Here is a 27,558-nt window from a genome sequence, read left to right on the forward strand (position 1 = left end):
ATATAATAAACAAAAACAATATAATACTACTGATAAAAACAAAATAATTGTTATATTATATTATATTTTATGTAAAACATTATAATTATTATATAGAATAATATCTAATGTCTAAAGAAAATAATAAAATAGTAATAAATAAAAAAATACTATGATAAAATTATGGTATGATTAATGATTTATTATATTGCTATACATAATTTTAAATAAAATAAAATATTAATTATTAACATAATTAAGTCTAAACATATGATAATAAAAAATTAATAATGATATAATAGTGCTATTGTATAATAAATTAAAATGTTATGTTATTTCTTTATTATATTACTGTTTAAATATAATTATGAATCATATTCTTTGCTTAAACAGACCAGCCTAACTTCAGTGGGTTCATTCCCCAGACTTGCTTTGATTCAATTGCTATTATTTAAAAGGCAAATACAAGTTAACTAAACTCCATAGCAACAAATTTTAATGAATGGATGCTCAAAAGTGGAGTAAATACGTAAATACAAAAACAAAAGCAGAGGGAAGATGAGAGGATTTCTATTATTTTTGTAAGAAGATAATACAAGCTCCAGATGATGTGTTTACAAGACAAGACTTCCTTTCTATAGGGCACTCATGTCCAATCTACCTATGCTAAGATCTTGCTACTTCTATCCCTATGGTTTGTGGATGGTTAAGATTAACTCTATTGAATATTCCTATTGCCAACTCACACCCCACTCCCTTCCCCACTTCTTTCCAAAACAAAAACTAAATCGAAAACGAAAAACAAAAAGCAATGGTTACTCTATTTCATAAATCATGAGAACTGCATTTTTTCACCAACTTGTGGAGAAGTCTAGAAATACAAACCCAGAGAGTCTCAGGAATTCTATGGCTTAGATGCATAAACAAGGCTGAAATGATGTCCAGGGTAAATCTATGAACGTCAGGCTTCAAGGCCATCCGTATTAGCATTGCTGTCCACACCTCCGGTGCCAAGTTTATTGCCTGCCGGAGATACTGAAACCCTTTAACCACCCTTGCAAGCATTGCATCTCCCTGCCAGAAGGACAAATAAAATCATTGCATCATGCGCTTTGAAAGGAGAATTTATTTTTTATTTTTTATTTTAAAAGAGGGCGGTACCTCCTTTCTTTATTAGAAAACTCCTCATTTATGGCGAAGGAATACCATGATTCCGACAAATCAAGTTACAAACAGATAAAAACGAAACAAAGACAAAACGACATATTAGACTCTTAAATTAGGAAGACCAATTTTGGATGGGGAAATTATGTATGCAGAAACAGTGGCTCAATTCTATTCTGACAAAAAGCTAGACCCAACTTATTAAACTCACTATTTTTTTTATCCTTTTTTTTTTGGGTCTTTGATTCTTTCTTCCTTCTTTTTTCTTTTTGAAAAAAAAAAAAATCAGAAAGAAGAATCATCATCATCTAAACTTTTAAGATAGTATCAAACTGTCGTAATCCTGCATATTTTTCAAGCTCTACGTTTTATCACCATTAGATTTTGGTCATCTTTAACTACCACAAAAAAAAAAGAAGCCCATTTTCTGATATTTTAACCATCAAATTTATTATGAGAAAATTTTGAAATATGAAATTATCTCCAAGCCAAGAATTAAAATGTACTATTCTAAATAAGTTTTGTTTTGAATAGATGCTGATTCGTGGAGCAGGCAGTCAGCGGACCACAAATGTGCAGATTTCATGCCACAAAGCTGTCTGCCCTTCTGTGGGACCCACCTGTAGAGCCCACCAATCAGGTTAGAGGTAGGAAGTTTCTTGCATATTGGATAATCTCGGTCAACTATAAAGATCTCCAAGATGAATTGAAAATATATTAAGAATGTTTTCGTGCAAGCATACCATGATTTTTCCCAAAATCACTTCAAGATTCAAATTGTTCTTAATTGCTAATGCTAATTTAAGAAAACTGTCTTCAGGTGCAGTTAAACTCAACAGTGAATAATCAAAATGATGGAATCAGACCTGAGAGTCCGATGCCTCTTTTTCTGCATACTCGTCAGAAATGCAAGCAACAACTTCATCTTGTAGAAAAACATCAGCTGCACTAACTATGTCCCGGATAATAAAAGCACGTACTCTTAGACCCTTATCAGACAGAATAAAATTTAAAAGATCCTCGGTGGCTGCAACAACAGCACGCATGTCAAAGGATTTCCATCCTGAAGGATTTGAAGAATTTTCTCCAGGGATAGAGGATTCCCCAACTGACTCAGAAGCTTGTTCTGATATTGCAGCTACCTGAAACAGAATAGAGATATATTTCAAGGATTATCCAAAGAGAACATAAATAAAATGCAAACTAAATAAACCAGTGATGGAAGACACTTCCAGAATGCATACAGATAAAATACACAGGTGCTTGGCAGAAAATGAGGGACTAAGCGAAACAAAGTGAATGAACTTCATACACATGCATAAGCAGGAAATAAAATCAAACCTGTGCAGTCATGTGTAATCTTCCAGGATCCCTTAAGTTTTAATTCTGACGATATTATGTTATTTTGAGGTGGCACTATCCAATAATACCATCAAAATATCAGGGATCAACTTTGTCGCTATTATTCATCAATAGTACCTCTTAAAAGCGATGTGATCATCCACTTTTCCACAAGCACAAGGGCCTCACATCGATTGATTTATCAAGTTTGAGGCCCAGATTCAAAAAACTCAGTAATTAGATATAACCAAAGGTTGGTCTACCAATACAAATCCAAGCATAAATGCTACATGTACAGGGAAGAAAATTCATGAACAAGCGCACAAACATCGAATACAATTAAGTGAAGCAATAAGCAATCATAAAAATAAACACAAGTAAAATAGTAAAGCATAAAGCAACTCAATTCATATGATCACACCTCAATAAGCAAGGTGTCTTTCGTGAGGGAGGCAAGTAGGCTAAATATTACAATAGCTAGTGAGTTTTATAAGATTGATAAAACATTAAACACTTGCTCATCCTAAAGAGCTGTTTATGCAATTCCTACTCCAGGCACAAGGGAACACAAATAAGACAAAGGCGGTATACACCCTGTTTTCACTGAGGCATTATCCTACTAAAGAATAAAACCTAAACTAGTATTTACATGATGGTTACCCACCCAATATGCGCAAGACAAGTGGTCCCACACAAGCATAAGGCCCTGACAAGCTTTGCTCATGACACAATGCAAAGCAGCAAGGTGCTCAAAGATTGCCTTGCCTGGTTGTTCTGGCACAACCTCAGAGAATCTTAAAATTTATGATGAAATTATTTTTCAATGAGTCTCAATTTGACAAATGGAGCTTGTATTAAGAAAAACATTCTTCTTTTAATGGTGTGGGGCTTACATTTTCACTTTCAGTCTTTACTTGATGATGATCTTTATTAAAAAGGGTGTCCCCAGGCCACAAGGCTCCTCGCTCTGCCAGGGTAAGGGGAGGGCTGTCACAGTGTATGCAGCCGTACCCCTACTTTTATGCAGTGAGGCTGTTTCCTTGGACTTGAACCCATGACCAACCAGTCACAAAGCAGCAACTATGATCTTTATTGGTTTCTAGATTATTGAACCTTTTGTGTTATTTTATTATTTTTAAAAACCAGTGCCCCATTCTACTCTGGCAAGCACGCATGAGACAAAAGGAGGTTTTGGCAGCTTAAGGGTGCCTTGAGCTTTTGATAACACAGAATACATACTTCTCATAAAGAAACTAGGAAAAATGGTTAAACCAAGGGTTTCTGTTCTGAATAAACATGTACTTCAATAGTGTAATTAAAGACTGGACTGCAAAATAAATGACTAGGCGGAAGAAGGAACTCACCAAGCGTTCTAGCCGATTCCACCTTATGGAGCCATTGTCACAGATAAGAAGTTCCCTTAATATTTTCCTCATATCAGGAGTTGGGTCTGCCAAAAGCCTCCCAATGACAAAAGGATATGCACTCTCAACAACTTCGAAATCAGGATCCAAAGCTTTAGCAGTTCCTTCTAGTGATCCCAGTGCTCTCATAACAAGGGCATAATCCGGTGGAAGGGAGAAATTAAATTCATACATGATATCATACAGTTGGTTCATTATACCCTAAATTCCAATGCAAGAAAAGAAGTCAGAAATTCACATATGAAGAATGAACACAAAATCTGAAGGTGAATTATTAGGTTCAATTTGCAGGTACTCACACATTACTACACAACTCTGAAATCAAAACAGAATTTGGAACAGATTGCATGTCAGAGACCCAAGTAGAATGGATAAACATACATGAAGTCCAAATATCATTAAGGAGTCATAGAAATTGAAAAAAATAGTCTCGACTCTTTCTTTCTTGTTTTTATTTTCTTTGGATAAAGGAGGGGCCCAGCTCTAAATTGAACACCTACCCATGGGACACCAGTGCAGCAACTTCCTGCCAGGCTGCCACAAAGTCCAGTTAAAAATGCTGGTTTTATCCCATGAGATATCAGGACCAGGATGTCCAGGCCCGCCTCACAGCTCAACCTCATATTGCACTACCCAGTGAGGGGTGGTGGAACTAGGTATCTTATAAGCTGGAATAAGATTGCAATCTCACGGGAATATTTTCATTTGGTTCCTCATCTGAATTTTTGAGAACACAAGATATTAGATTATAGTGTTTGGCATAACATGTGTTTTCTAATGCTATTTCAATAAAAAAATTTTTTAGTAACCCGAAACTCCTGGACGTGCCAACCACTCCCCAACCCACCCCCTGGCGAGCGACTCAAAACGGGAGGCAGAGGTTCACCCCTTAAACATGCCTAGGTTAGTAGAGGGGAAGCACAGATGCTCACTTGAACCTGAGACATCCTATTACCATGAGTGTTCAAAGGTTAAGCTTTTCCACTGCACTCAACTGCTTCGGGCTTTCAAAAGATTATTGTAACGATAAACATTTTTCTAATCTACATATGTATATATAACAATAAATAAAGAAAATAGATAACAATAACAATATCGACGCCAACAATAATTATGTAATTGTCATACATAAAAGAAATGATAATAATATTAACAACAACAACAACAACAATTTTTTGTCCCATGAAGTTCGACTCCCATGGGAATGAGATGTTGGAATTGAATACGTACATCTATCATGCATTTCCAGGGAATCCAAGATGCTTGCAAAGTAGGATTCCCATAAGTTCCCAAACGTGGCATCCAACTTTCCAAAGACCACATTCCCAGGAATCATGCGTGATAACCCAAGCAAAGGTTGCCCCTTTTATAGAGCATGCCCTCATCTTTCCATTCTAAACACCAACCAAAGTCACCTATTCCACTAATGTTTAAATCCATAAATAAAGCTCAACACTTTAAGATGAAACCAAAGCCTCTCTCAACCACCTAAAATTATCCGATTCAAGACTTAGAAAAAAAAATGGGAGATAAAAAGTTGTACACATAAACCCTAGATATTTCTACACAGTAACATTGGCATATATTGGTGAATGCTATAGTGAATTGCAGGGGTATAATTTAGAAGTAAATAAAACTACAACATGAAAGAGAATCCGGGGAGGGAAGTCTCAGGTTCTTGAAGCACAGAAAAGCAGAAAAGGCACCATAAATAAAAGCTCCCTCCAATTCAAATTGCCAATTTCCCTTCACTAGTGATGCATGCAGCATAGTAATCAGAACTTGCCAGGGCACCAAACTGCTAAATGATAATTTAAATTTTGACTAGTTGAAATATTTGCTTTTTAAATGTATATAACTATATTTTCAAATTTAAGCAAGTAATAGAAAACAAAACAAAAATAAAAAGTAAATTATTGATTTCCTGATGGAAAGAGGGATGGCTCCATAGGATAGGTGTGGGACAGTGTGCAAGGTAAATAGAAATCCACCAAGGGTGTCTTTGTTTCATAAACTGGGTTTGAGTTTTGTAGGACTTGATTGGACTGGACAGTACGATGTGTTCGTCATCTATAATAACGGACAGGATAATTTCGATTTTACACTACATCATCTGGTGCAACATAAGACATTAAGGTGACAAAAATTCTATGCAACTTCATCAACAATGCGACGTGCCAATTAAGGATAGGTATTAGTTTTATTTATTTTTTCTTTTTTTCATTTTTGCAGTGTGGCCAGACAATGTCTTAGTCTTTGCTGGCTGGTTGGGGATTGGAGGAACTCTATACCGCAACCAAAGAGTAAGGAGTTTTCCCATACTCTACCCTATTCCTTGCTTTGGACACACCAAACATAGGCTGTATGAACATTCTCCAACCTTATCCTATCCTTGCCTAGCGAGCGAAACAAATGCACCCGAAGCGAGCAAACGGTGTTGAACTTAAAGTTCTAACTTCAAACTGAGCAAATGATGTTGAATTTGCACTGTTTCTTTCCTCATTTGGTTTCTTTCACCATATCATACCAATTTTTGCAACAATTTGCAGATCAATCAGTCAAATCATAGGTGTAGTATGGTTCTGAGAACTATGTCATAGCAAGGTCAGGAGTACATTGCACCTTCCATCCTCAAGTATTTAAAATTTCGGGGGGGGGGGGGGGGGGGGGGGGGTTACCTTCATGCAAATTTTATAACTCAAGTAAAGGGGAAAAAACACAATAAAATTACAAGATAAGAGACCAGCAATGTATTGCATGAGGAAAATATATATATAACTGCAGACCTGGAAGTCTCGCGATTGTCTACTCCCATCGCCAAAGGACTGTAGCAAGGCATCTGAAACTAACTGTTCATCAACCCCTTCAGGAATAAATCCCAAAGAAAGAAAGTCATTTGCCAAACCCAGAGAGTCACGATTAACATAGTGCACAAGCTGAAAGAGACAAAAACTTATCAAAAAAAAAATTCACACGATCAATTCAAATTTCACAGCAACAGCCGACATCAACATAAATAGAGGGAGAAAACGAGAGAGGAGATTATGATAATTATAAAGATGGTGATTAATGACAATGGCTATGATGATGGAACATTCCTGAGATAAACTCACATAACAAGACACTATTCAACATGTAGCTAAGCATTAAACTTAAAAAATGACGGAAGAAATGGAAAAGTGAGCCATGAAGAATCAATCTATAATAGTAATCTAATTGACAAAACTGAAAGAATCAGAGTGAGGAAATATTTTAAAGAACATTCACATAGAGGAGTATCTGCATCACGCATGCTTCTCCAATGTCTTTCTCCCCACTACATATGCCTCCTCTGCTTATGCCACTGGTGATGAACTCATTATGGCTATTCAACATCGAAAACAGATGTGCAAAGCAGGGACCCAACTAGTGTACAACTTAAAATAAACCAGAGAATTAGCCAGTAAATGAGGGAGGGAAAGCTTCAAGATAGATTCAGACTGAATAGCCTAGAGCAGAAAATTCAACCTGTAAATTTTTTAACTTTCAAATAAACCATAGATTCTTCAACAAACTGCATTTTTAGCAAGTGCACGGTCCAACTTCGGTTGACAGGATTAAGTCATCTTGGATGTCTTAATTAGAACTTTTGGAGGAAGCTAAAGACCTAAGTACAGCTGTAAGACCTGACATCCTGAATCATCTTCCCACAATTTAAAAAAAAAAAACAAAACAAAAAAGAAAAAAAGGTTTTAACAGCAGCAGCAAGAAGCCTTGCTATGCATGTGGCTTGATGCTCAAAATAAAATCATAAGCACTTCTACATGCTTATAGTCAAGCAGCAGTGACAGATGTGGGTAGCATAACAGGATACAGAATTGGCTTCATACTTGAGATGCTAATTGGATACTAACATCAAGAGTGCATGCCCACTGTCACGGGCCGAACACTTCACACCTGGTGAAGGGTTGTGCAACAGTAGTTATGTGCTCTTGCTTAACTAATCAACCGTAAGTATACCACAGTTTCACCACATGAATAAATTCTTAACCATTGAATACAAAGTAAGCAGGAGTAAACAAGTGAGCAAGTAAACAAGAGTCATGCAATAAACAGTAAAGCAAAGTAATTCATTCTTAACACCTCCACAGGCAACGTGAGTTTAGCGAGAGAGGCAAGTAGGCTAAACACGTTTATAAATGCTAGTGAGTTTTACAATGTATGATGAACACTCACCCTACTCTAAAGAGCTTTCTATGCTATTCTAGCTTTGGCACTAGGAGACATAAAACTGACTGAGTTATATTATACTGAAGCATAAACACACTCAATGAACATACTATTATTTACATGATGATTATTCATCCCATGTACACAAAAGTGATCACAGGCAAGCATAATGGCTGAACAAGCTTGGCTTGTGACATTCTTCCCCCACTTACGTGGTCGACATTCGATGCAAATCAGTGTAGGGATAGACGAAGAAATTTGGAAATAAATACTGACATTCACAATAGATTTTAGCAACCTTCTTTGACTCTAAGTAGTTACTAAATCCATATAATGAAGAGATGACTGCTGTGAGTTTCAGTTCAGCAAATGAGACAGATTCTGGGACACAACAGCAACTTAATCCTAAAACCAGTACCTGCTTTGGGACTGTTTCAGAACAATAACAGCAGATTTCTGCTAGTCTCTTACACCTTTAGCTGCAATGGAGGGACTGATAGGCACTGCGGGGTTGAACCTCAAAACCCTAGCCTCCAAATCTTCACAACCCTAGCTGGTCTGGAGCTGAGCTCTGGAGAAAAATCTTCTCAATTATATAATGCCAAAAACCTCTAGCAAAGTGGCTGAAGACTTTTATTTGTTGGTTTAAAGCTTCCAAGAGAAGCCAACTCCTATTTTGCTAACCCCCTCTAAAAGAAACTTATATTCTAAAGCCCCACAAAAAAAATACTAAAATCATAAAAATACCCCTTAATATTACAAAATGACCCCACAAAGCTAATTTGACCAAAATGAACCCCAAAGATCAGAAATTACAAAAATAGCCCTAGCACCCAAAAACAGGAACACTTGATATAAGAAGAAAAGTAAATAAAGATTGCTAATCGCATCATTCCTCCCTTCTTAGAAAGCACTCGCCTTCGTCCAAGTTGTCATCTTGGCAGCCTGGCACATGTCAAGGTCAATCTTCATCAATTCCTTCTCGCTAATCCATGAATTCTCATAATCAGGTCTGCCAGCCCATTTTACCAAGAATCTGAAGTAAATTCCAGCCTGAGTCTTCACCTCTTGCACATGAATGACAGCCTCAATTGTTTTTTTGTCTTGCTAGAAGTGACATTGGCAGAGTTCTTGCACTCAAGAGTTTGTATATCACCATGGAATGGGTACAAATCAGCCACATTAAGGATTGGAGATACATCAAAGCAATGAGGGAGTTTAACTTCATAGGCATTTTCCCCAAATTGCGCACCAATTTCTCAACCTTTCAACTTGTGGTAAGCACTGAAATCTCTCTTTTGGGCGGAAAACCATCAGCCAATCACCAACTTGATACTCCTTGAACTGCCTATGTTAATTAGCAGCTTCCCCATAGAGTTGGTTCACACATCTTGGCATCATTCAGCAGATGCTCCCATTTGCATATCAAGGACTTTTGATGGTCAGGCTTTCCTTTCCACATGACTAGAAATCTAAAATGATTATCATTTTCCCTCTTAATTTCCTGCAGCTTGATTTCCATTTTCGTCACATCTTTCCTTTGCAGGAAACCATTTTTGAAATTTTCCAACTTTGAATTCCATCTCTATGACTGCACTTCATTCAGCACATGCTCCCATTTTCTTATCAAGGACTTTTGATGGTCAGGCTTTCCTTTCCACATGACTAGAAATCTAAAATGATTATCATTTTCCCTCTTAATTTCCTGCAGCTTGATTTCCATTTTCGTCACATCTTTCCTTTGCACGAAACCATTTTTGAAATTTTCCAACTTTGAATTTCATCTCTCTGACTGCACTACCTAGCCCTGCTGTCCACACACATTCTCCAAGTTCCATCCTTCTTAGGAGTGAGTAAAACTGGTACACACAAGGACTTGGGCTTTGAATAAATCCCTTTCTAAGAAGTTCCCTGACCAGCTTTCAAAGCTCTTCATGCTCCTTTGGGCTCATTCTATAGTGGGCAAATTAGGTAATGTAGCACCTAGTAAAAGATCAATTTGATGTTGTATATCCCTCATGGGAGGGAGAGTCCATTAGGTAACCCACCTGGCATCACATTTTTGAACTCATTAAGACTCACATTGACATCATTTGGGAACTCCAACTGCAGCTTCCCTTCCTTTTTGAAAGAGAACGTAAATAAGCCCAATTTCCTTACTTTCTGGTGCAAAATCCATTTTAATTAAAAGAGCAAGTGAACAACCATTTTCTAGCCTCTCAACATCGTCATCCGTCCTTGGTTTCAGCACAAGCTTCTTCTTTCTCTAACCACCATTCACAAAAATGAATAAGTATTCTTGACACCATCATGGATTGTTCCCCTGCCATATTGCCAAACTAAGAAGAATATGACATGCATCCATAGGAGCCACATCCCAGCCCTTGGCCTTCAATATTATAGAAAAGAGTGAAATTTTAGAATTAGAATGGATCACGAATTCCAAAAAAGACTTGCAAGAATACACTCCCAACTGATCCAAGGACCAATAGTGAATATCCCTCCCTGATGAAAGATTGCTTCCATTCAATAAAGATAGTAAAGAAGACAACTCCTCCATCTCCATATCATTAAGAGGTCTCCTAAAATGGAGATTCTAGGAAATCAAAGGACTACTCAAATACCCAACAAAAAAAAAAAATGGCTCTATTTGCTCAACACTTTATCGAAAGAGACGAGGGAAAGAAATGGACAAATCTACATTATGAGGGGTGAAGGAAGTATAAGTCTAAGAAATGGACCTACACAAACTCCCCAAAGAACATCTTAAATTACAATTGGTATCCCACCCATTCTCATCCAACCCAAACTTACTTCTTACAATTCTATTCCAAAGGGAAGATTCTTCTAAAGGAAAGCACCATAACCATTTAGCTAAACAGGTAGTTATTATAGACAACAACTTACCTAGACCCAGCCCTCCCTCCTTCTTAGTCCTACAGACCTCATCCCGCCTAACTAGGTGATCCCTATCTATAGAAAATGAGAATAAATCTCTTGTATATTCAATTGTGTATTCTTTACATACTTGGGTCCCTATTTAACATGTACACAAAGAATAAAATATGGAAATATAAAAGTCAACCCATACAATCAGCCTAAATATCGGATCTAATTAGAGCCTTAATCTTCTACCACAATCTTCTCCAAATCCTTTCCAAGTCATTCGGGATTTCTACACTCCCCCTAAAGTTGGATCATAAATATTGATCATGTCCAACTTGCAAATAAACTCTTCAAAGCTAGATCTCTGTAATCCCTTAGTGAAAATATCTGCTAATTGTTCTCTTGTAGGGATATAGGTCATGCAAATTGTCCCCTTCTCAATTTTCTCCTTTATAAAAAGCATGTCCACTTCTATATGTTTAGTCCTGTCGTGCTGAATAGGATTATGAGAAATACTAATGGCAGCTTTGTTGTCGCAATAGAGTTTGATGGGGAGCTCTACTGTGATGTGTAGTTCTTCCAAAAGATTTTGTAACCATAGCCCTTCACACATCCCTTATGCAACAGCTCTGAATTCAGCCTCTACACTAGTTCTGGCTACCACACTCTGTTTCTTACTCCTCCATGTTACTAGATTTCCCCAAACATAGGTACAGTTGCCGGAAATAGACCTTCTGTCTTTTGCTAATCCTGCCCAATCTGCATCTGTGTAGATCTCTACCTTCTTACTATCACCTTTCTTGAAGAATAGTCCTCGCCCTAGAGAGCCTTTTAGATATCTGAGAATCTTATATACTGCTTCTAGGTGACTCTCCTTTGGTGAGTGCATGTGCTGACTAATCACACTTACGGCGAAAGCAATGTTAGGTCTAGTGTGAGAGAGGTAGATCAATCTACCAAATAGTCTCTGATATCTCTCTCTATCCACAGGCTTTCTACGTCTTCCGTTTTTTTTCCTGCCTCGATATGAGTATCACTTGGTTTACAACCAAGCATGCAAGTCTCGGCCAAAAGGTCAAGTACATACTTTCTCTAGGAGACACTAATTCCATTTCTTGATCTGTCGACCTCCATTCCCAGGAAATATCGCATTTGACCCAAGTCTTTTACCTCAAACTCTGTGGCTAAGACCTTCAATCTCTCCACCTCTCCTATGCCATCTCCAATGAGAATGATGTCATCGACATACACAATTAGGATGGTCCTTCTTCCTTCATTGGACTATTTGAAGAACATAGTGTGATCTAATTGCTCTTGTCAGTATCCTTGAATCTTTATTACCTTTGCAAATCTATCAAATTACGCCCTCGATGATTGCTCGAGTCCATACAGGGATTTCTTCAATTTACACACTCTGGTTTCTTCTCCCTCCTTGCAAAACCTGGTGATCATGAACACTTCTTCTTCTAGCTCACCATTTAGAAAAGCATTCTTGATGTCAAACTGATGGAGTGGCCATTCCAGGTTTGCTGCCAGGGACAAGAGAACCCGTATAGTGTTTAGCTTTGCTACTGGTGCAAACGTCTCTATGTAGTCAATACTGTATGTCTGAGTGAACCCCTTTGCCACAAGGCGAGCTTTGTATTGTTCTACTATGCCATCAACCTTGTACTTTACTGTGAACACCCACTTACAACCCACTGGTTTCTTCCCCCTTGGCAAAGTCATCACCTCCCAAGTTCCATTCTTTTCTAGTGCTCTTATCTCTTCCATCACCGCCTCTCTCCACTCTGAAATCTCCAAGGCTTCTTGAATGGTTTTAGGAATCTAGATTCTGTCAAGGTTAGAAGTAAAAGCACGACACTTGGCAGAAAGAGCATTGTAAGATACAAATTTTGAGATAGGGTGTAGAGTACATGAACGAGGTTGTTTTCTAAGAGCAATGGGTAAGTCATCTTTTACCTAATTGGGATTGGAGTCGGACTCATGAAGAGTTGGAATTATCACCGGTTCTGACTCTTTTGGTGCTTTGGAAGTGAGTGTCTCATTGGACTTCGATTTTGGCCTCCTTGAGTAGACAAGTGTTTCCCTATTTGTTTGTTTTTCCGCATCTCCCCCTGAGTTCAAGTTTCCTTCTATACTAGGCGAAGGTCGAGCTTTACTCAAGGACTCCCCTTGAAGCAAGTAGTAGGGGGTATGTTCGAAGAAGGTGACATCCAGGCTAACATAGAGTTTCTGGGAGATCAGGTCATAACATTTGTAACCCTTCTGTGTGGTAGAGTAAGCAAGAAAGACACATTTAAGTGCTCTGGGATCCAATTTGTTTCACTTGGGTACATGAATGTAGACAAATACAGTGGACCCAAAGACACGAAGCAGAAGATGTGAGCCGAGCCTAGAATTGAGGAAAGTCTCTTGGAGTTTTTGGAGCGTAGTTGCAAAGGATAGGACTCTACTAGGCATTTAGTTAATGAGGTATGTGGCTGTCAAAATTGAGTCACCACAAAATTTTGTTGGCATGTGAGAGGTGAACAACAGGGCACAAGCAACTTCAAGGATATGTCGATTTTTCCGTTCAGCAACCCCATTTTGTTGAGGGGTGTCAAGGCAAGAGCTTTGATGGATAATACCATTCTCTTGAAGATACGTGCCCAAGGAGTGATTGAAATACTCAGTACCATTGTCAGTACGAATGATTTGGATTTTTGTGTGAAACTGGGTTTGTATCATAGAGTGAAAATTCATGAAGACTTATCGAACCTCAGTTTTATCAGTCAATAAATATACCCAACACAGACGAGTGTGATCATCAATAAAAGTAATAAACCATTTTGTATGGGTCCTATTAAGAGTACGAGAAGGACCTCATAGATCACTGTGAATTAGACTAAATGGCATGGATGGTTTATACTGAGATCTAGGAAAAGTAGTATGATGCTGTTTGGCAAGTTCACACACTTCACACTGAAAATCCAAGGCAGTTTTATTCGAACATATTAAAGGAAATAAGTGCTGCAAATACTGAAAACTAGGATATCCCATTCTTTTATGCCATAACAAAAGTTCACTTTCCCTAGGACTAGATGCAAAATTACACACAGTAGGACATGATCCATTCACATTAGCTTTGTCGAAGTAGTAGAGCCCGTCACATTCCTTAGCAATGCCAATCGTCTTCCCCGATGATAGGTTCTGAAAGACACAATGAGGGGGTAGGAATTTAGTTGAGCAATTAGACTGTTTGGTTAACTGACTAATAGACAGCAAATTGCGCGATAAATTAGGAACGTGGAGGACAGATTCAAGAGTAATAGATTTAGAAATACGAATACTCCCTTTGCCAGCGACAGGGGATAGAGTCCCATATGCAATTTTGATTTTCAAATTACCGATACAAGGTGAGTATGTTGAAAATAAATGATGAGCATATGTAAAATAAGAAGTGGAACTAAGGGCTGTCAAAAAAGTACCTTTGTGGGCTAAAGAACCAGATGACATATTATTAAAGGACTGACTCAAGGCTTGGAAATTGGAAAATAGCTCATATATTTTCGCAAGTTGGTCGGAATTAAATCCCCCATTAGAAGCTGTCGAACCATGGGCTTCTGTGGGTATGTTTTTTTCCTGAGTTTCGGTGGAGGCCTGATGACCATGGGCTTTATTGGACTGTCTGGGCTTCCAATCTGCGGGCTTGCCATGTAAGGTCCAACAGGTGTCTTTAGCATGGCCTGTTTTTTTTTTTTTTGCAATGCTTATAATAGGGCCTTCTGGACTATTTGGGGCCAAATCCAGTATGAGGCCCATGGGTTACAAAAGCTTATGCCTCAGGCCTACACTAGTTTTGCTCCTTCAACATCATGTTCCTCCTACTTTCCTCTCGCCGAACCTTAGAGAAGACTTCTCAGATGGAGGGCAGCGACCGGAGACCTAGAATCCTACTACTCACGTCATCAAGCTCTCGGTTCTGCCCCGCTGAAAACTTGAATACTCTCTCGTTCTCCATCTTCTTCTTGAAACGTACATTGTCACCCATGTATTCCCATTCCTCTTTGCAGCTAAGGTCGAGTTCTTGCCAAAGTCCGAACATCTCAATGTAGTATTCTGTGACTTCCCAATCTCCTTGCTTCGTCTGCCATAGTTGCGTCTTCAACTCTAAAATCTAGGAAGCATTTTCAGCATCGGAGTATGTCTCATGCACCGCATCCCACACATCCTTTGCCGTCGAGAGAAACAGGTACATTTTGCCAATGGCTAGCTTCATAGAGTTTATCAAGCATGACGTTATCAGGCAGTTCTCAGACCGCCATTTCTGGGATGCCACTGCATCGGTAGGAGGTGGTCACCGAGTCTTGCCAGTAAGAAAGCCGAGCTTTCCTTTACCGTCGATAACGAGCTTGATTGACTGTACCCATTCTCTGTAATTCTTGCCATTGAATTTTTCAACAGTAAGATGAAGTGGGGAATTCTCGAATACGCCGGCCGAGCCCATGGAGGAGGTTATCTCCGACTCTCCTTCCTGGGTGGCCGACGGGCTGGACTCATGGCTGTCTCCTTTTTGGGCAGCCATGGATTGCTTAGGGTTTCAGAGTAACCCAAGCTCTGATACCATATACAAAATGAGAATAAATCTCTTGTATATTCAATTGTGTATTCTTTACATACTCGAGTCCCTATTTAACATTTACACAGAGAATAAAATATGGAAATATAAAAGTCAACCTATACAATCAGCCTAAATATCGGATCTAATTAGAGCCTTAATCTTCTACCACAATCTTCTCCAAATCCCTTCCAAATCATTCGGGATTTCCACACTATCATATGCTAAAGCATGATAAGTCTTTCATGGTTTTCTCAAGTTTACTAGCAATCCTCATAGGAATCTTTGAAACAGACAAAAAATAAAACGAGATCCTAGAAAGAAAGCCTAAATCAAAGTAATTCTTTCCCCCAAAGGGAAGAGATCCCCCTTCCACCTATCAAAACTCTGCTCTAGGATTTCCAGCCTATCTCCCAAAGGAACCCCTTAGTAAGTCAATGGCCAATCCATAATTCCACACCCAACTTCAATAGCTCACTCCCTAACTCGCACATTAGGTACATTCAAAACTGCTAAACCAATATTCCCCATATTGATTTTGAGACCAGACACCCTCCTAAAGATTTGGAGAATACCCAAAATTCTTCTAAAAGAGTGACTATGATCACCAAGGAAGAAAATAATATAAAAAAACTGGAGGTGGGAAACCACCCCGCCCTCTCTCCCTACTCTTACGCCTTTAACCAACCCCCTCTCCACAACCTTATCCACTATCTTGCTCAATGCATCAACTATAAAAACAAATAAAGGGATAAAGGATCACCTTGTCTTATGCCCCTAGAAGTGCTAGACCAAGATTTGGGTTCACCATTAATAATCACCGAGAGCCACACTTTAGAAAGACAACCCCTAACCCAACGACACCAACACTCACCAAAACCCTTCCTCGCACAAACTTTATCCGAGAAGCTCCAACTTGCTCTATCATAAGCTTTCTAAAAATATAATTTAAGAACATACCCCCTCTTCTTATTCCTACGACAATCCTCTACCCCCATATTTGCATCCTCCCCCCCCCCCCCCCCCCAAAAAAAAAAAATAAAGAAAAACTGCACTTTGGGCACTAGATATAGTGTTAGCAAGCATCGCACTCAACCTATTCTCTAAATCCTTAGTAATACTCTTGTACACACAAGAAACAAGACTAATAGGTCTAAATTCCTCAACCATAATAGATCTATATTTCTTAGGCACCAATGTTGTAAAGGAGGAGTTGATGCTTTTGGTCAAAGTCCCATTCCTAGAGATTTTAGTAAAAACTTTTAACAAATCACTCTTTACAACCTCCCAAAAATCTTGGGAAAAAGTGATGTTGAAGCCATCCGGACTAGGGCCATTATCCCTTTCCATCCTAAAAATCACCACCCTTCTAACTTCCTCCTCCTCCTCCTCCTCAAACGGTATGCCTAACCAACTATCCTAATCATAGGTTATAAGGTTCCAATCCAACCCCTCAAACATTGGTCTATGATTATGAAAGAAATTAGTAATAATGGAAGCAATCTTATGATGATCATTAGTTACAAAATCTAACTACATTAAGAGATTGTATGGAACCACTTGTGGGGAAGTACTTTTAAAGTGCTAAATTGAATAAGTTTTGATAAGAAGTGTTGAACAAAAAGAGTCTTGATAGTCATAAGTGTTGTTGAATCTACGATAATAAAAATAATTTATTATTATATTTCAACATATAATTAAAATACTATAGTATATAAAGAAAATATATATGATTATTAAATTATGCTAACAAACTATTAGATGATTTAAATTAACACTTTTTAACTAATATTTTCTATTTAATATTTCTAATTAACATTGATAATATTTTTTAATTAACAATTCAATTGATATTTATTTTAATCGATATTTTTAATATTCTCTATTAAATAGAATGACATAAGTATACTATTTTCTAATCAATAATATTATTATTAATTTATCTTTACAATATAGCCGACCCCACTTAGTGGGACTTAAGGCTTGGTTTTGTTGTTGTTATTTGTTGTAATATTATTAGTTTATAATATTTTTTACATAATTCATCACACTAAAAACCATGATTTTCTGTCATAGAATTGAAAACCCATGAGAGAATGGTTCACCGACAGTAGAAGAGATGGTGGCATGAGGAGGCCAATGAAGGGTCATGAAGGATGAGGTGTTGGTGGCAGTGCAAGGATGCCAACGAGAGAGAGACCCCCGCCCTGGGGGGGGGGGGGGGGGAGGAGGAAGAAGTAAGTTTTCCAAAATTACGAATGTGCCACCACTTGTGAACAATAAGCACTTATAAATGGCCAAAAGTCATCCCTCATTGCTTCTCGAAGTCCAAGTTAAATTTTCTTTAAAAGTGGTTAAAAAATGTATTTAAACCCACCCTCAACCAAAAAAAAAATTCCACAAAGGAGAACAAAGCCCAGAGGTGCACATAACACATCCCAAAAGTGACAACAAAATGCAGGTTTGAAAAAACCATAAATAGATGTAAACCACAATTACACCTCCCTCTACTTCAAGCAACATAGAGTGAAAATAAAAAAAAATAATAATAATAATAAAAATAAAAAAGAGCACTTAAACAATGAACTTTAGAAACTGACCTGGTGCCCCACAGAACTAAAATACCACCAGTCACTGCTTGAGAAGGAATACCCGAAACTTGCCATACCATTTTACATCCTGGTGATTCCCCACCCCCCAAAAAAAATTCACACTACCAAAATTTGTTTTGTCAAGAAAAAAAATTATGTTAAGAGGATGTGTAGACCATGCCTCCCTAATTAATATCATCTAACCCTCTGATATTCCAACTAATCATCCTCATATGACATCACAATTAACATTATTCTTTAAAGAAACCAATTGAGAAATTAATGAGGCATCTTAAAGAGACGATTACCTCATTTTCGTTGTTGGATATCTTTCAGTTTTAAATCCCAGCTTGTCTACAATCTCATGAGAAACCAAATTTTCACGGCTCCCACTATCACTTACCCAGCTGCAAAGCTTTCCACCAGCTGTACATTTAGCTTGGAAGATATTCTTATGTAGCCAATTGTTGCTGCTTGTTGGAAGGGATAGTAATGACCTTCGAATGACTAAAGCCTCACCAAGGACATTACCCTCAATCTCTTCTTTGGCAACATACTTTTCAGCTTCCTTGGTCCTCAAGAATTGCAAAATTCTCTTCACCGTCAGCCTTTGGGTCCTTGGCAAGATTAACTCTCTTTCAGCCCTCTTTGGACACTCATTGGACTTGTGCCCAAGCTCGAACCATCTGTAGCATTTCACCACTGTTTTCCCGGGTTTACTTACTCTACCTTTGCGCTATTGTTGCCGGTTGGTTGGTTAGCACATGTAGGGACTGCTGTCCGAACACTTCTAGTGCTGCCATCCGCCTTACTAGTTGACACACCATTGCTGCGCTCTGTCCCAAGCTTCTTAGGCACGTTGCAGGTAAGTTGTGACTCAACTTTTAGTGCAAAATGATAGGCATCATTAACATCATAAGGATGCTGCAAGATTACTTAGTCATGTATGGTCAATTTTAGACCATTCACATAGTGACCCACCCTTTGAGGGATGGTTTTAGCAAGGTTGCACTTTAATGAAAGCCTATGAAATTCATGGGTGTACTCCTTGACAGACTTCTCATGCTGCCACAAGTTTTGAACCTTGGTACAAATTTTTCTCATAATCCTGTGGTAGGAGTTGAGCCTTCAGCTTCTCTTTCATCTTATCCCATCTTGATTTTCCTTTTCCCCTTTGTTCACACGATGATTTTGATAATGTTTCCCCCAAGTAGAAGCAAATCCCTTGACCTTCGATCCCACAAGCTTCATTTTCCTCTCTTCTCACACGTCTTTCCACTCAAAATAACTATCAATCCTATCAATCCAGTCTAAGAATTCTCTTTCATATCACCACCAAATTCTGAAATATTTACTTGTGCACCATTCTCTTTGGAATTTTGTCAAGCACGTACAATGCGATCTTTCCATCTTGAAGGCCTTTCATTTTGTTGTGCAGGACTTTCACTTTCAGAACTCTTATCATCACTAGAGCTGTCAACTTCAGCTTCAGATTGCTCACTCCTTTAATTTCTTGCTCCTTCAATAAAATCATGTTCATTATCACCATCATTTTGACAATCTTGATTTCATAGATTGTGTAACAAGCTCAGTACGTTGTCTTAACTTTTTCCTGCAGCTCTCCAAGCATCTCAACAAACATGTATCTACCAAGGTATTAAATTTCGATTTTGACTCAAGTTTCAAAGCTCCAAAAGCACGGAAGTTTCTATTTTGATGTCAATTTCAACTTCGATTCGATAAAATAATGGAAATTAGTAGAAAAGCATGGAATTCTTTTATGAAACTTTAAAAATGGTTAATAAACATAATAATATAAGTTTTAGGACTAATATATTACAAGTTAAATACATCTACATTGTATATGAGGTAGAAATGTTGTAATATATTATGTGCATCAAACAGATTTACAAGATAATGTGCATTAAACATATTATCAATTAATACAAATGAAATTTATAAATCATTTAAATATTATTTATTATTCAAATAATGATAATTTAGACATGAATGGTTAGATAAAATGTTGTTGTAAGTTTATTTTTTTCATATAATTTCAAAAGCTTTCCTAATAATCTTTTTATTTCAATAAAAAATAAAACAAATTAAGAGAGGAATTTCACTTCACTCCTAAATCTCTCATTTAAATTCTAGGAAATTTCATTTCATAGTTCAAATTTCGACAAGTTTCGCTATAATTTTGAGATTTTGATAAATTTTAGATGATTCATTGAAATTTCAATGGAAATTATGTACAATAGAAATCGACTGGTATTTTGAATTTGAGGGTGACGGAAATCGGAAATTTTGTCAATCTTGTGGTAATTTAAGACCATGAAATCTACCTCTAGGGTTTCTATTTCCTCTTCCACCCCTTCCAGCCATGAACCCACAAAATCAAACTTGCTCTGATACCAATTTGATGCAAATCGGCGTGGGGATAGAACAAGAAATTCAGAAATAAAGACTCAGATTCAAGATAGAGTTTTAGCAAGCTTCTTTGACTCAAGTAACTACTAAATCCGTAAAACAATGAAGAGATGACTGTTGAGAATTTCAGTTCAGCAAATAAGACAGATTCTGGGACACAACAGCAACTTAATCCTCAAACTGAGTACCTGCCCTGGTGCTGTTTCAGAACAGTAAGAGCAGATTTCTGCTAGTCTCTTGTGCCTTTAGCTGCGATGGAGGAATTGGCAGGCACCATGGGGTCGAATCCTCAAAACCCTAGCCTCCAAATCTTGACAACACTAGCTGGTCTGGAGCTGCGCTTTGGAGAAAAATCTTCTCAATGATAAAATGCCAAAAACCTGTAGCAAAGTGGCTGAAGAGTTTATACTATGCCTAAAGCTTCCAAAAGAAGCCAACTCCTATTTTGCACATAACTCCGTCTAAAAGCCACTTATCTTCTAAAGCCCCACCAAAAACAACTACAATCACAAAAGTACCCCTGACTATTACAATTTTTTTTAGAAATTACAAAAAATAGCCCTAGCACCTAGAAACAACAACACTTGATTTTAAGGAGAAAATTAAATAAAGATTGTTGATTGCATCAACATCCTTGTACGCTTTGACGCTTACTCTTCAACTTTGTCCATGAATAGTTCCATGTCTTTTGTTGACATCCAACTGATTTCTTCATCTTCAAAGCCTTTCCACTTCACTAAGAACTCCTGTCACTTCTTCCTTAATGATGTGAACTTTCTATCTATAAGGATAACTTCAACTTCTCTTATGTCAGGTGCGCTGTCTTCAACAGTGCTCTGGTTAACTAACTTCTGCTCAAATTTTCAGTGTCAGTGATGAATGGCTTGAGGCAGCTAACGTGAAACACATGATGCACCTTTGTCCAAGTTGGAGGATCAACCCTATGAGAGGCCTTCCCGACTTTAGCCAAGATGGGGACTGGTTCTTCATATTTGCGAAGTAGTCTCCTATCTCAACCTCATAGTGACTTGATATGTTTTGATTGGAGCTTAACAAGCACCAAGCACTCACGTTGAAGTACAACGGTCTTCTCCTCTAATTTGCCCACTTCTTTATCCGCTTGGAAGATTTCTCCAAGTAAACTCAGTCGATCTTCGTGTTTTGTCTCCGTTCTTTGGTCAAGATGTATGCTTTTGAACTCTTTTCTCCGTACGACTAATCCTAACAATGGTTCATGGCCTATTACAAGCTCAAAAGGACATTTATTGGTTGTTGAGCTCTTTAGGACTTTGAAACATAATTGAGCCACGTCAAGTAGCTACACTAATTGATTCTAGTTGCCGGTGACGAAATGGCACAGGTCTAGTAGCCTATTGAATCTCTTTGTTTGTCCATCGGTTTACAGGTGGTAGCTTGAAAAATGTCAAGCTGTAAACTAAGGATTCTAAAACGTTCTATCAAAAAATTCCCCAAGAATCTTGAGTCTTGGTCATGTCCTGGGGAACACCCCAATACTTCATGATATGCTTGAAGAAAAATTGTGTTGTCTTCTCTACAGAAGAATACTTTGGTGCGGTTATGAAAGAACCATATTTTCAAAACCTATCTACACCCACAAGAATAAACCATACATCTCCAACTCTGGGCAATATGGTGATGAATCAAGTGAGATTCTCTCCCACGGTCTCATTGGTACTCGAAGAGGCTCCAATAGGCTTGCAGTCTTCTTCCACTACACCTTGTGTTGCTCGTAGATTAGACAAGCGTGAGTATACTCGACAACCTCATCTTGCTTGTATGGCCAATAGTACCTACAACAACAACAATAATAATAACAACAACAATAACAAGCCTTTAGTCCCACTAGGTGGGATCGGCTACAAGAATCCTTTTCCGCAAATTCTTCCGATCAAGAGCGTTTTCTTCTATTAGATTAAGGGCTATTAAATCCTTCCTCACTACCTCATTCCAAGTTATTTTAGGCCTACCCCCTTTTCATGCCAGAAACAATAACTAACTCACTCCGCATAGGTGCTCTACTAGGCCTATGTTTCAAATGCCCAAACCATCTAAGCCACCCCTCCTTTATCTTGTCTTCGATCGGTGCTATGCCTATACTATTGCATATATGCTCATTTTTCACTTTATCTTTTAATATTATACCACCCATCCACCTTAACATTTGCATTTCAGCAACTTTTACTTTTGTACATGTTTCTTAGTTGCCCAACATTCTAAACATAAAGCATAGCCGACCCTATAGCTATCTTATAAAAATTCCATTTTAATTTTAAGGGTATTCTACAATCACACAACACACTTGATGCACTCCTCCATTATACCCAACTTGTTTTAATTCTATGTACCATGTCTTCTTCAATTTTCCCCTTCCACTTGCATAATAGATCCAAGATATCTAAATCTATTAGTGCTATTAATCTCTTGATTATCAAGTTTAATCTTCTCCCCATTACTACTCCTATTGTGGCCAATAGTACCTCTACTTGAAAAATATCAAAGTTCATTGCCATCTTGAGTGGCCTGCCCACATAGTGTCACGACACTCTCTCAACAGTGCCTTCCTTAGATCACTAGCTCGAGGAAAAAAGAACCAATTACCATGAGTCATTAGCAATCCCTCCACCAAAAACTAGTGTGCTTTGCCCTCTTCCACCAACTTCATAAGGTTTTGGGCCATTGAATTTTTAACAAGGTTCTTCTTAATGCCCTCCCCCATTGTCATGGTAACCTTACTTATTATCAAGTGTGTTACCATCTATAAGGCCACAAGCTTGGTTTTCCTGCTCACAATGCATCTATGACTTGATTTATCCACCCCACTTTGTGCTTGAATAAGAAATCAAACTCCACCAAGAAGTTGCCAATGAGACAACTTGGGTGAGAACTTTGGTTACGTAAAGAAATGACTGATAGACAACTTATCAATTTTCACCATAAACATCGACCAAAGTAGGTAATGCCACCACATTCAAAGACAATGTATCCTCTAGCTTCTCCTTCTCTTAAGTTGTGTACTTTCGCTTCGCTTCACTAAGAGCATACGACTCTCACGAGCAACATGATGCCCATCTTGTAACAAGACTCCACTAAGGGCATAGTTTGATGCATCTGTCTGTATCAAGTATTGGATCTCAGATTATGACTTTCTTCAAGTTGTCAAAGGCTCCATGGCAACCCCCTGCCCAATTCCACATATGACCCTCCTTTAGTAGTTCTGTTAACAAGGCAATTCTGCTCGAGTACCCCTCTACAAAGTTGCAATAATAGTAGGTGTGTCCAAGAAAGAAATACAACTCCTTCAATGTCGTTGGCATCTTCCTATCTAGAATAAATCTCACTTTTCCAATAGCGATCCGGATATGACCTTGTTCAACAACATGCCCAATGAATTTGATACTTCTCTAAGCAAAAGACACTTCTATCTCTTCATAAAAAGGTTGTTTAGTTTCAGCTTGTTGAACACCTTCCATAGATGCTCTTCAAGTTCCTCAAGAGTGAATTGTAGGCAACAATGCCATCTAGATATACCACAACACTTCCATAGATGCTCTTCAAGTTCCTCAAGAGTGAATTGTAGGCAACAATGCCATCTAGGTATACCACAACAAACTTATTGAGGTACAAACAAACATTTGGTTCATTACTATGCAAAATGTTGCTGGTGCATTCGTCAAGACAACGGGAATGACCAAGAATTCATACCATATCACATAGGTAGTCTTCGGCTCATCACTATTTGTTATCCTCACTTGATAATAGCCTAGCCACAAGTCAATTTTGGTGAAGTGCTTGGAATGAGTTAGTTGATAAAAAAAATCAGAAATCAATGGAATCGGACACTTGTCTTGCATAGTCACCTTGTTAAGCACGCAGTACTCCACACACATTTGCATGCTCCCATCATGTTTCCTTTGAAACAACGCTAGTGCTCCGAATGGTGCTTTGGAAGGACGCATGTAGCCTGTTTCCAATAACTCATCAAGTTGCTTGCTCAACTCCACTAACTCTAAAGGTGCCATCTGATATGGCCCTTTATTAGGAGGCTTCACCCTTATTAACAACTCGATCTCATGCTCCACTCCTTGTTGTGGTGGCAAGTTGTGCAATAACTTATCTGACATCACAACCTTTATTCATCCAACAAAGCTGGGATCGCAATAGGCATCTACTCTTAGCCTACCTCTTCGTTCACCACTGACATGACAAGTTATGTTTGTTCACCTCTTTTTAACCCTTTCTAGAGTAGCATGGCTGAAAGGGACTTCTTGTCATCCCCTTTCTTCACAACAACTTGCACCATGCAAGTTATCTCCATTAGACAAAGAGAACTAACAAATGGCATTGACACCACCTTAGTCTCCCTTAAGAATTCCATTCCAAGTCTCATTTGGAAATCATTCATCGGCACGACTATGAAATTCACATGACTCATACACTGTCCAAGCTTCACAATTACTTTCTTGGCTACACTTAGCGTAGGTTAAGCTATGTAGTTAAACCTCTTTCATGCGTCCTAAGTCCTTCTCCAAGTTCGAATTGAGTCCCTATGCTTCTGCCTATATGACAAAGTTATGGGTAGCCCTAGTATCCACCATAGCATGGGTGCTCTTCTCATTGATTTGCAAATCCACAAACATTAACCGTTTTGCTTAGGTAACTTTTGGTTCTTTTTCCCACCTTTTTAACATGTTGAGTAAATGTATTTCACCCATCCTTGGGGTTTCTTGCTCATCCTCATCATTTCCTAGGGCCCCTTTTGCAGTGGAAGCTTGCATGGCGTTAAACAATAACTTGTTAAGGCAATTAGCAACTGTATGAGGACCTCAACATAAGAAGCATGCCACCTTACCCTTACCATTAGATGTGTCAAAATACCGAGACACAAAGTTTCTTTTGAAGTTGATGCATTAGTGTTAGCTTCCCACTTTTAGGCTTGCCACTCTTGAAAGACTTTCCATTGTTTCCAACCCACATGCCACTCTTTTTGGACATTGTGAAACTTTCTCCAACATAGTCAATCAAATATTCTGTAGTAGCCTATGAAGTAGGCAAGTCTTGAACTCTTTGTCGATGAAGTTCTACTCTAGCCCACGGTTTCAACCCTTAGGAAAATAGAATAGCTTGCCTTTTTCTAACATGTCTTAGAAATCCAATGTCAAATAGAAGAATTGTTTGCACAGAGTAATGAACTCAACATTCTTGAGAAAGAATTGGGCCTTGAGCTCTCTCTTCAAGTCTCCGCAACTGTTATACACTGTCCATTCTATATCTCATCTTACTTGGTATACCACCATAGCTTAGCATGTCACCACTCGAGTACATTGTCACCAAGAATACTTTTGCCACCTTTGAGTCGATCCTTATGGAATAAAATTATTGGTCCATGTCAAATAAGAAGTTCTCCAACTCCTCAACATGACAAGCACCCCCCCCCCCCCCTATATGCTTACGGTTTGAACTCAACATTCTTAAGAAAGAATTGGGTCTTGAGCTCTCTCTTCAAGTCTCCCTAACTATCAGTTATACTGTCCATCCTATATCTCATCGTACTTGGTATGCCACCATAACTTAGCATCAGCACTCGAGTACGTAGTCACCAAGAATACTTTCACCACCTTTGAGTTGATCCTTATGGCATTAAATTATTGTTCCATGTCAAATCAGAGGTTCTCCAATTCCTCAGCATCATGGGCACCCCCCATACGCTTAGGGTTTTGGTACCCTTGTTCTTGCATACTCTATCCTATAGAATTTGAATTCTTAACAACATGAACCATTGGGTTCACATTGGCATTTAGATTCCCCCATTTGGATATACAAAGCTTCTACTGTAGCGCAAGTTCTCTAACGTTTCCATAATAGAACCTTGTTGATTTTTTTGTGATCCCTCCAATATATCAACACATCTAGCAAGTTTAGTCACTCCACGGCCACATTGTTGGCCATCTCAGCTTGTGCCTTTAATGCCTCAATTCTCTCGGCATTGGTTGGCATGGTCTCTTACCAATGCTTTACACAATTCGACAATAAGAAGGCGACAAAACTTCATGAAACAATAATTAAGCTTTAATATCAACTATCATGAGCCGAACACTTCACACCACGTGAAGAGTCGAGCAACACTAGTTATAGAACTTCTGCACTAGTCAATTGTAAGTATCTCATGTAATCAATGTGTGTTTAGCAAGGGAGGCATGAAGGCTACACACATTTATAAATGCTACAGAGTTTTACAATGACTGTTAAAATCTCACCCTCCGCTAGAGAGTTTAACACACTATTTTAGCTCAAGCACTGGGAAACATAAAACTGACCAAGTCATTCTCTCATTTTACACCAAGGCATAAACACAGTCAATGAATACAACATACACTACTATTTACATGATGGTTACCTATTCCATGTACGCAAGAGAAGTGGGCACAGGCAAGCATAATACCTTGAACAAGCTCAGCTCATAACACCATGGATGTCATAAAATAAAGAACACTAAACATTGACTCAGTCGAGGCTTAAATAAAAATAAAATAAAAATAAAAAAATCTAAGATACTGCAAGCCCTACATATAAAATGAAAAATGAAGTCGTTTCATTATGTAAAGTATCCTTTAAATATCAAATAGTTTCTTACCATTTGAATAAGCCCTACACGATAATGACGTGGAATATCTCCCATCATTCCAAAGTCAAAATAAGCAAGAGATCCATCACCCATGGCAACAAGGTTTCCTGGATGAGGGTCAGCATGGAAGTACCCTACCTCAAGCAGCTGCCTCAAGGAGCAGTATAATCCCTAAGAAGCCAAATAAAATAAGATAAATGTTCAATATTAAAACAAATTAACCAAATTTATTTCCAACAAAGTTATTGAAGATATAGCTGAATGTTTACATGAAATAAACGTGCATTGACA

The 27,558-nt window shown here is 38.2% G+C and overlaps 1 protein-coding gene across 3 annotated transcripts in view; it reads right to left on the reverse strand.

The window, feature by feature from the left end:
• Positions 1–522: 522 nt before the first annotated feature.
• Positions 523–27,558, reverse strand: part of LOC131151869 (uncharacterized) — a 70,005-nt gene continuing 42,969 nt past the window's right edge. For all 3 annotated transcript variants that reach the window (XM_058103325.1, XM_058103324.1, XM_058103326.1), the window contains 5 exons: positions 27,277–27,438; positions 6,695–6,844; positions 3,849–4,109; positions 2,010–2,285; positions 523–1,053 (listed from right to left, as the gene is read on the reverse strand). In XM_058103325.1, the coding sequence (XP_057959308.1) occupies positions 805–1,053; positions 2,010–2,285; positions 3,849–4,109; positions 6,695–6,844; positions 27,277–27,438 (1,098 nt within the window). In that variant the 3' untranslated portion in view covers positions 523–804. The remainder of the gene's footprint in view (positions 1,054–2,009; positions 2,286–3,848; positions 4,110–6,694; positions 6,845–27,276; positions 27,439–27,558) is intronic.

The sequence above is a fragment of the Malania oleifera genome, chromosome 3 (genome assembly GCF_029873635.1).
Source record: "Malania oleifera isolate guangnan ecotype guangnan chromosome 3, ASM2987363v1, whole genome shotgun sequence".
NCBI lineage: Eukaryota > Viridiplantae > Streptophyta > Magnoliopsida > Santalales > Ximeniaceae > Malania > Malania oleifera.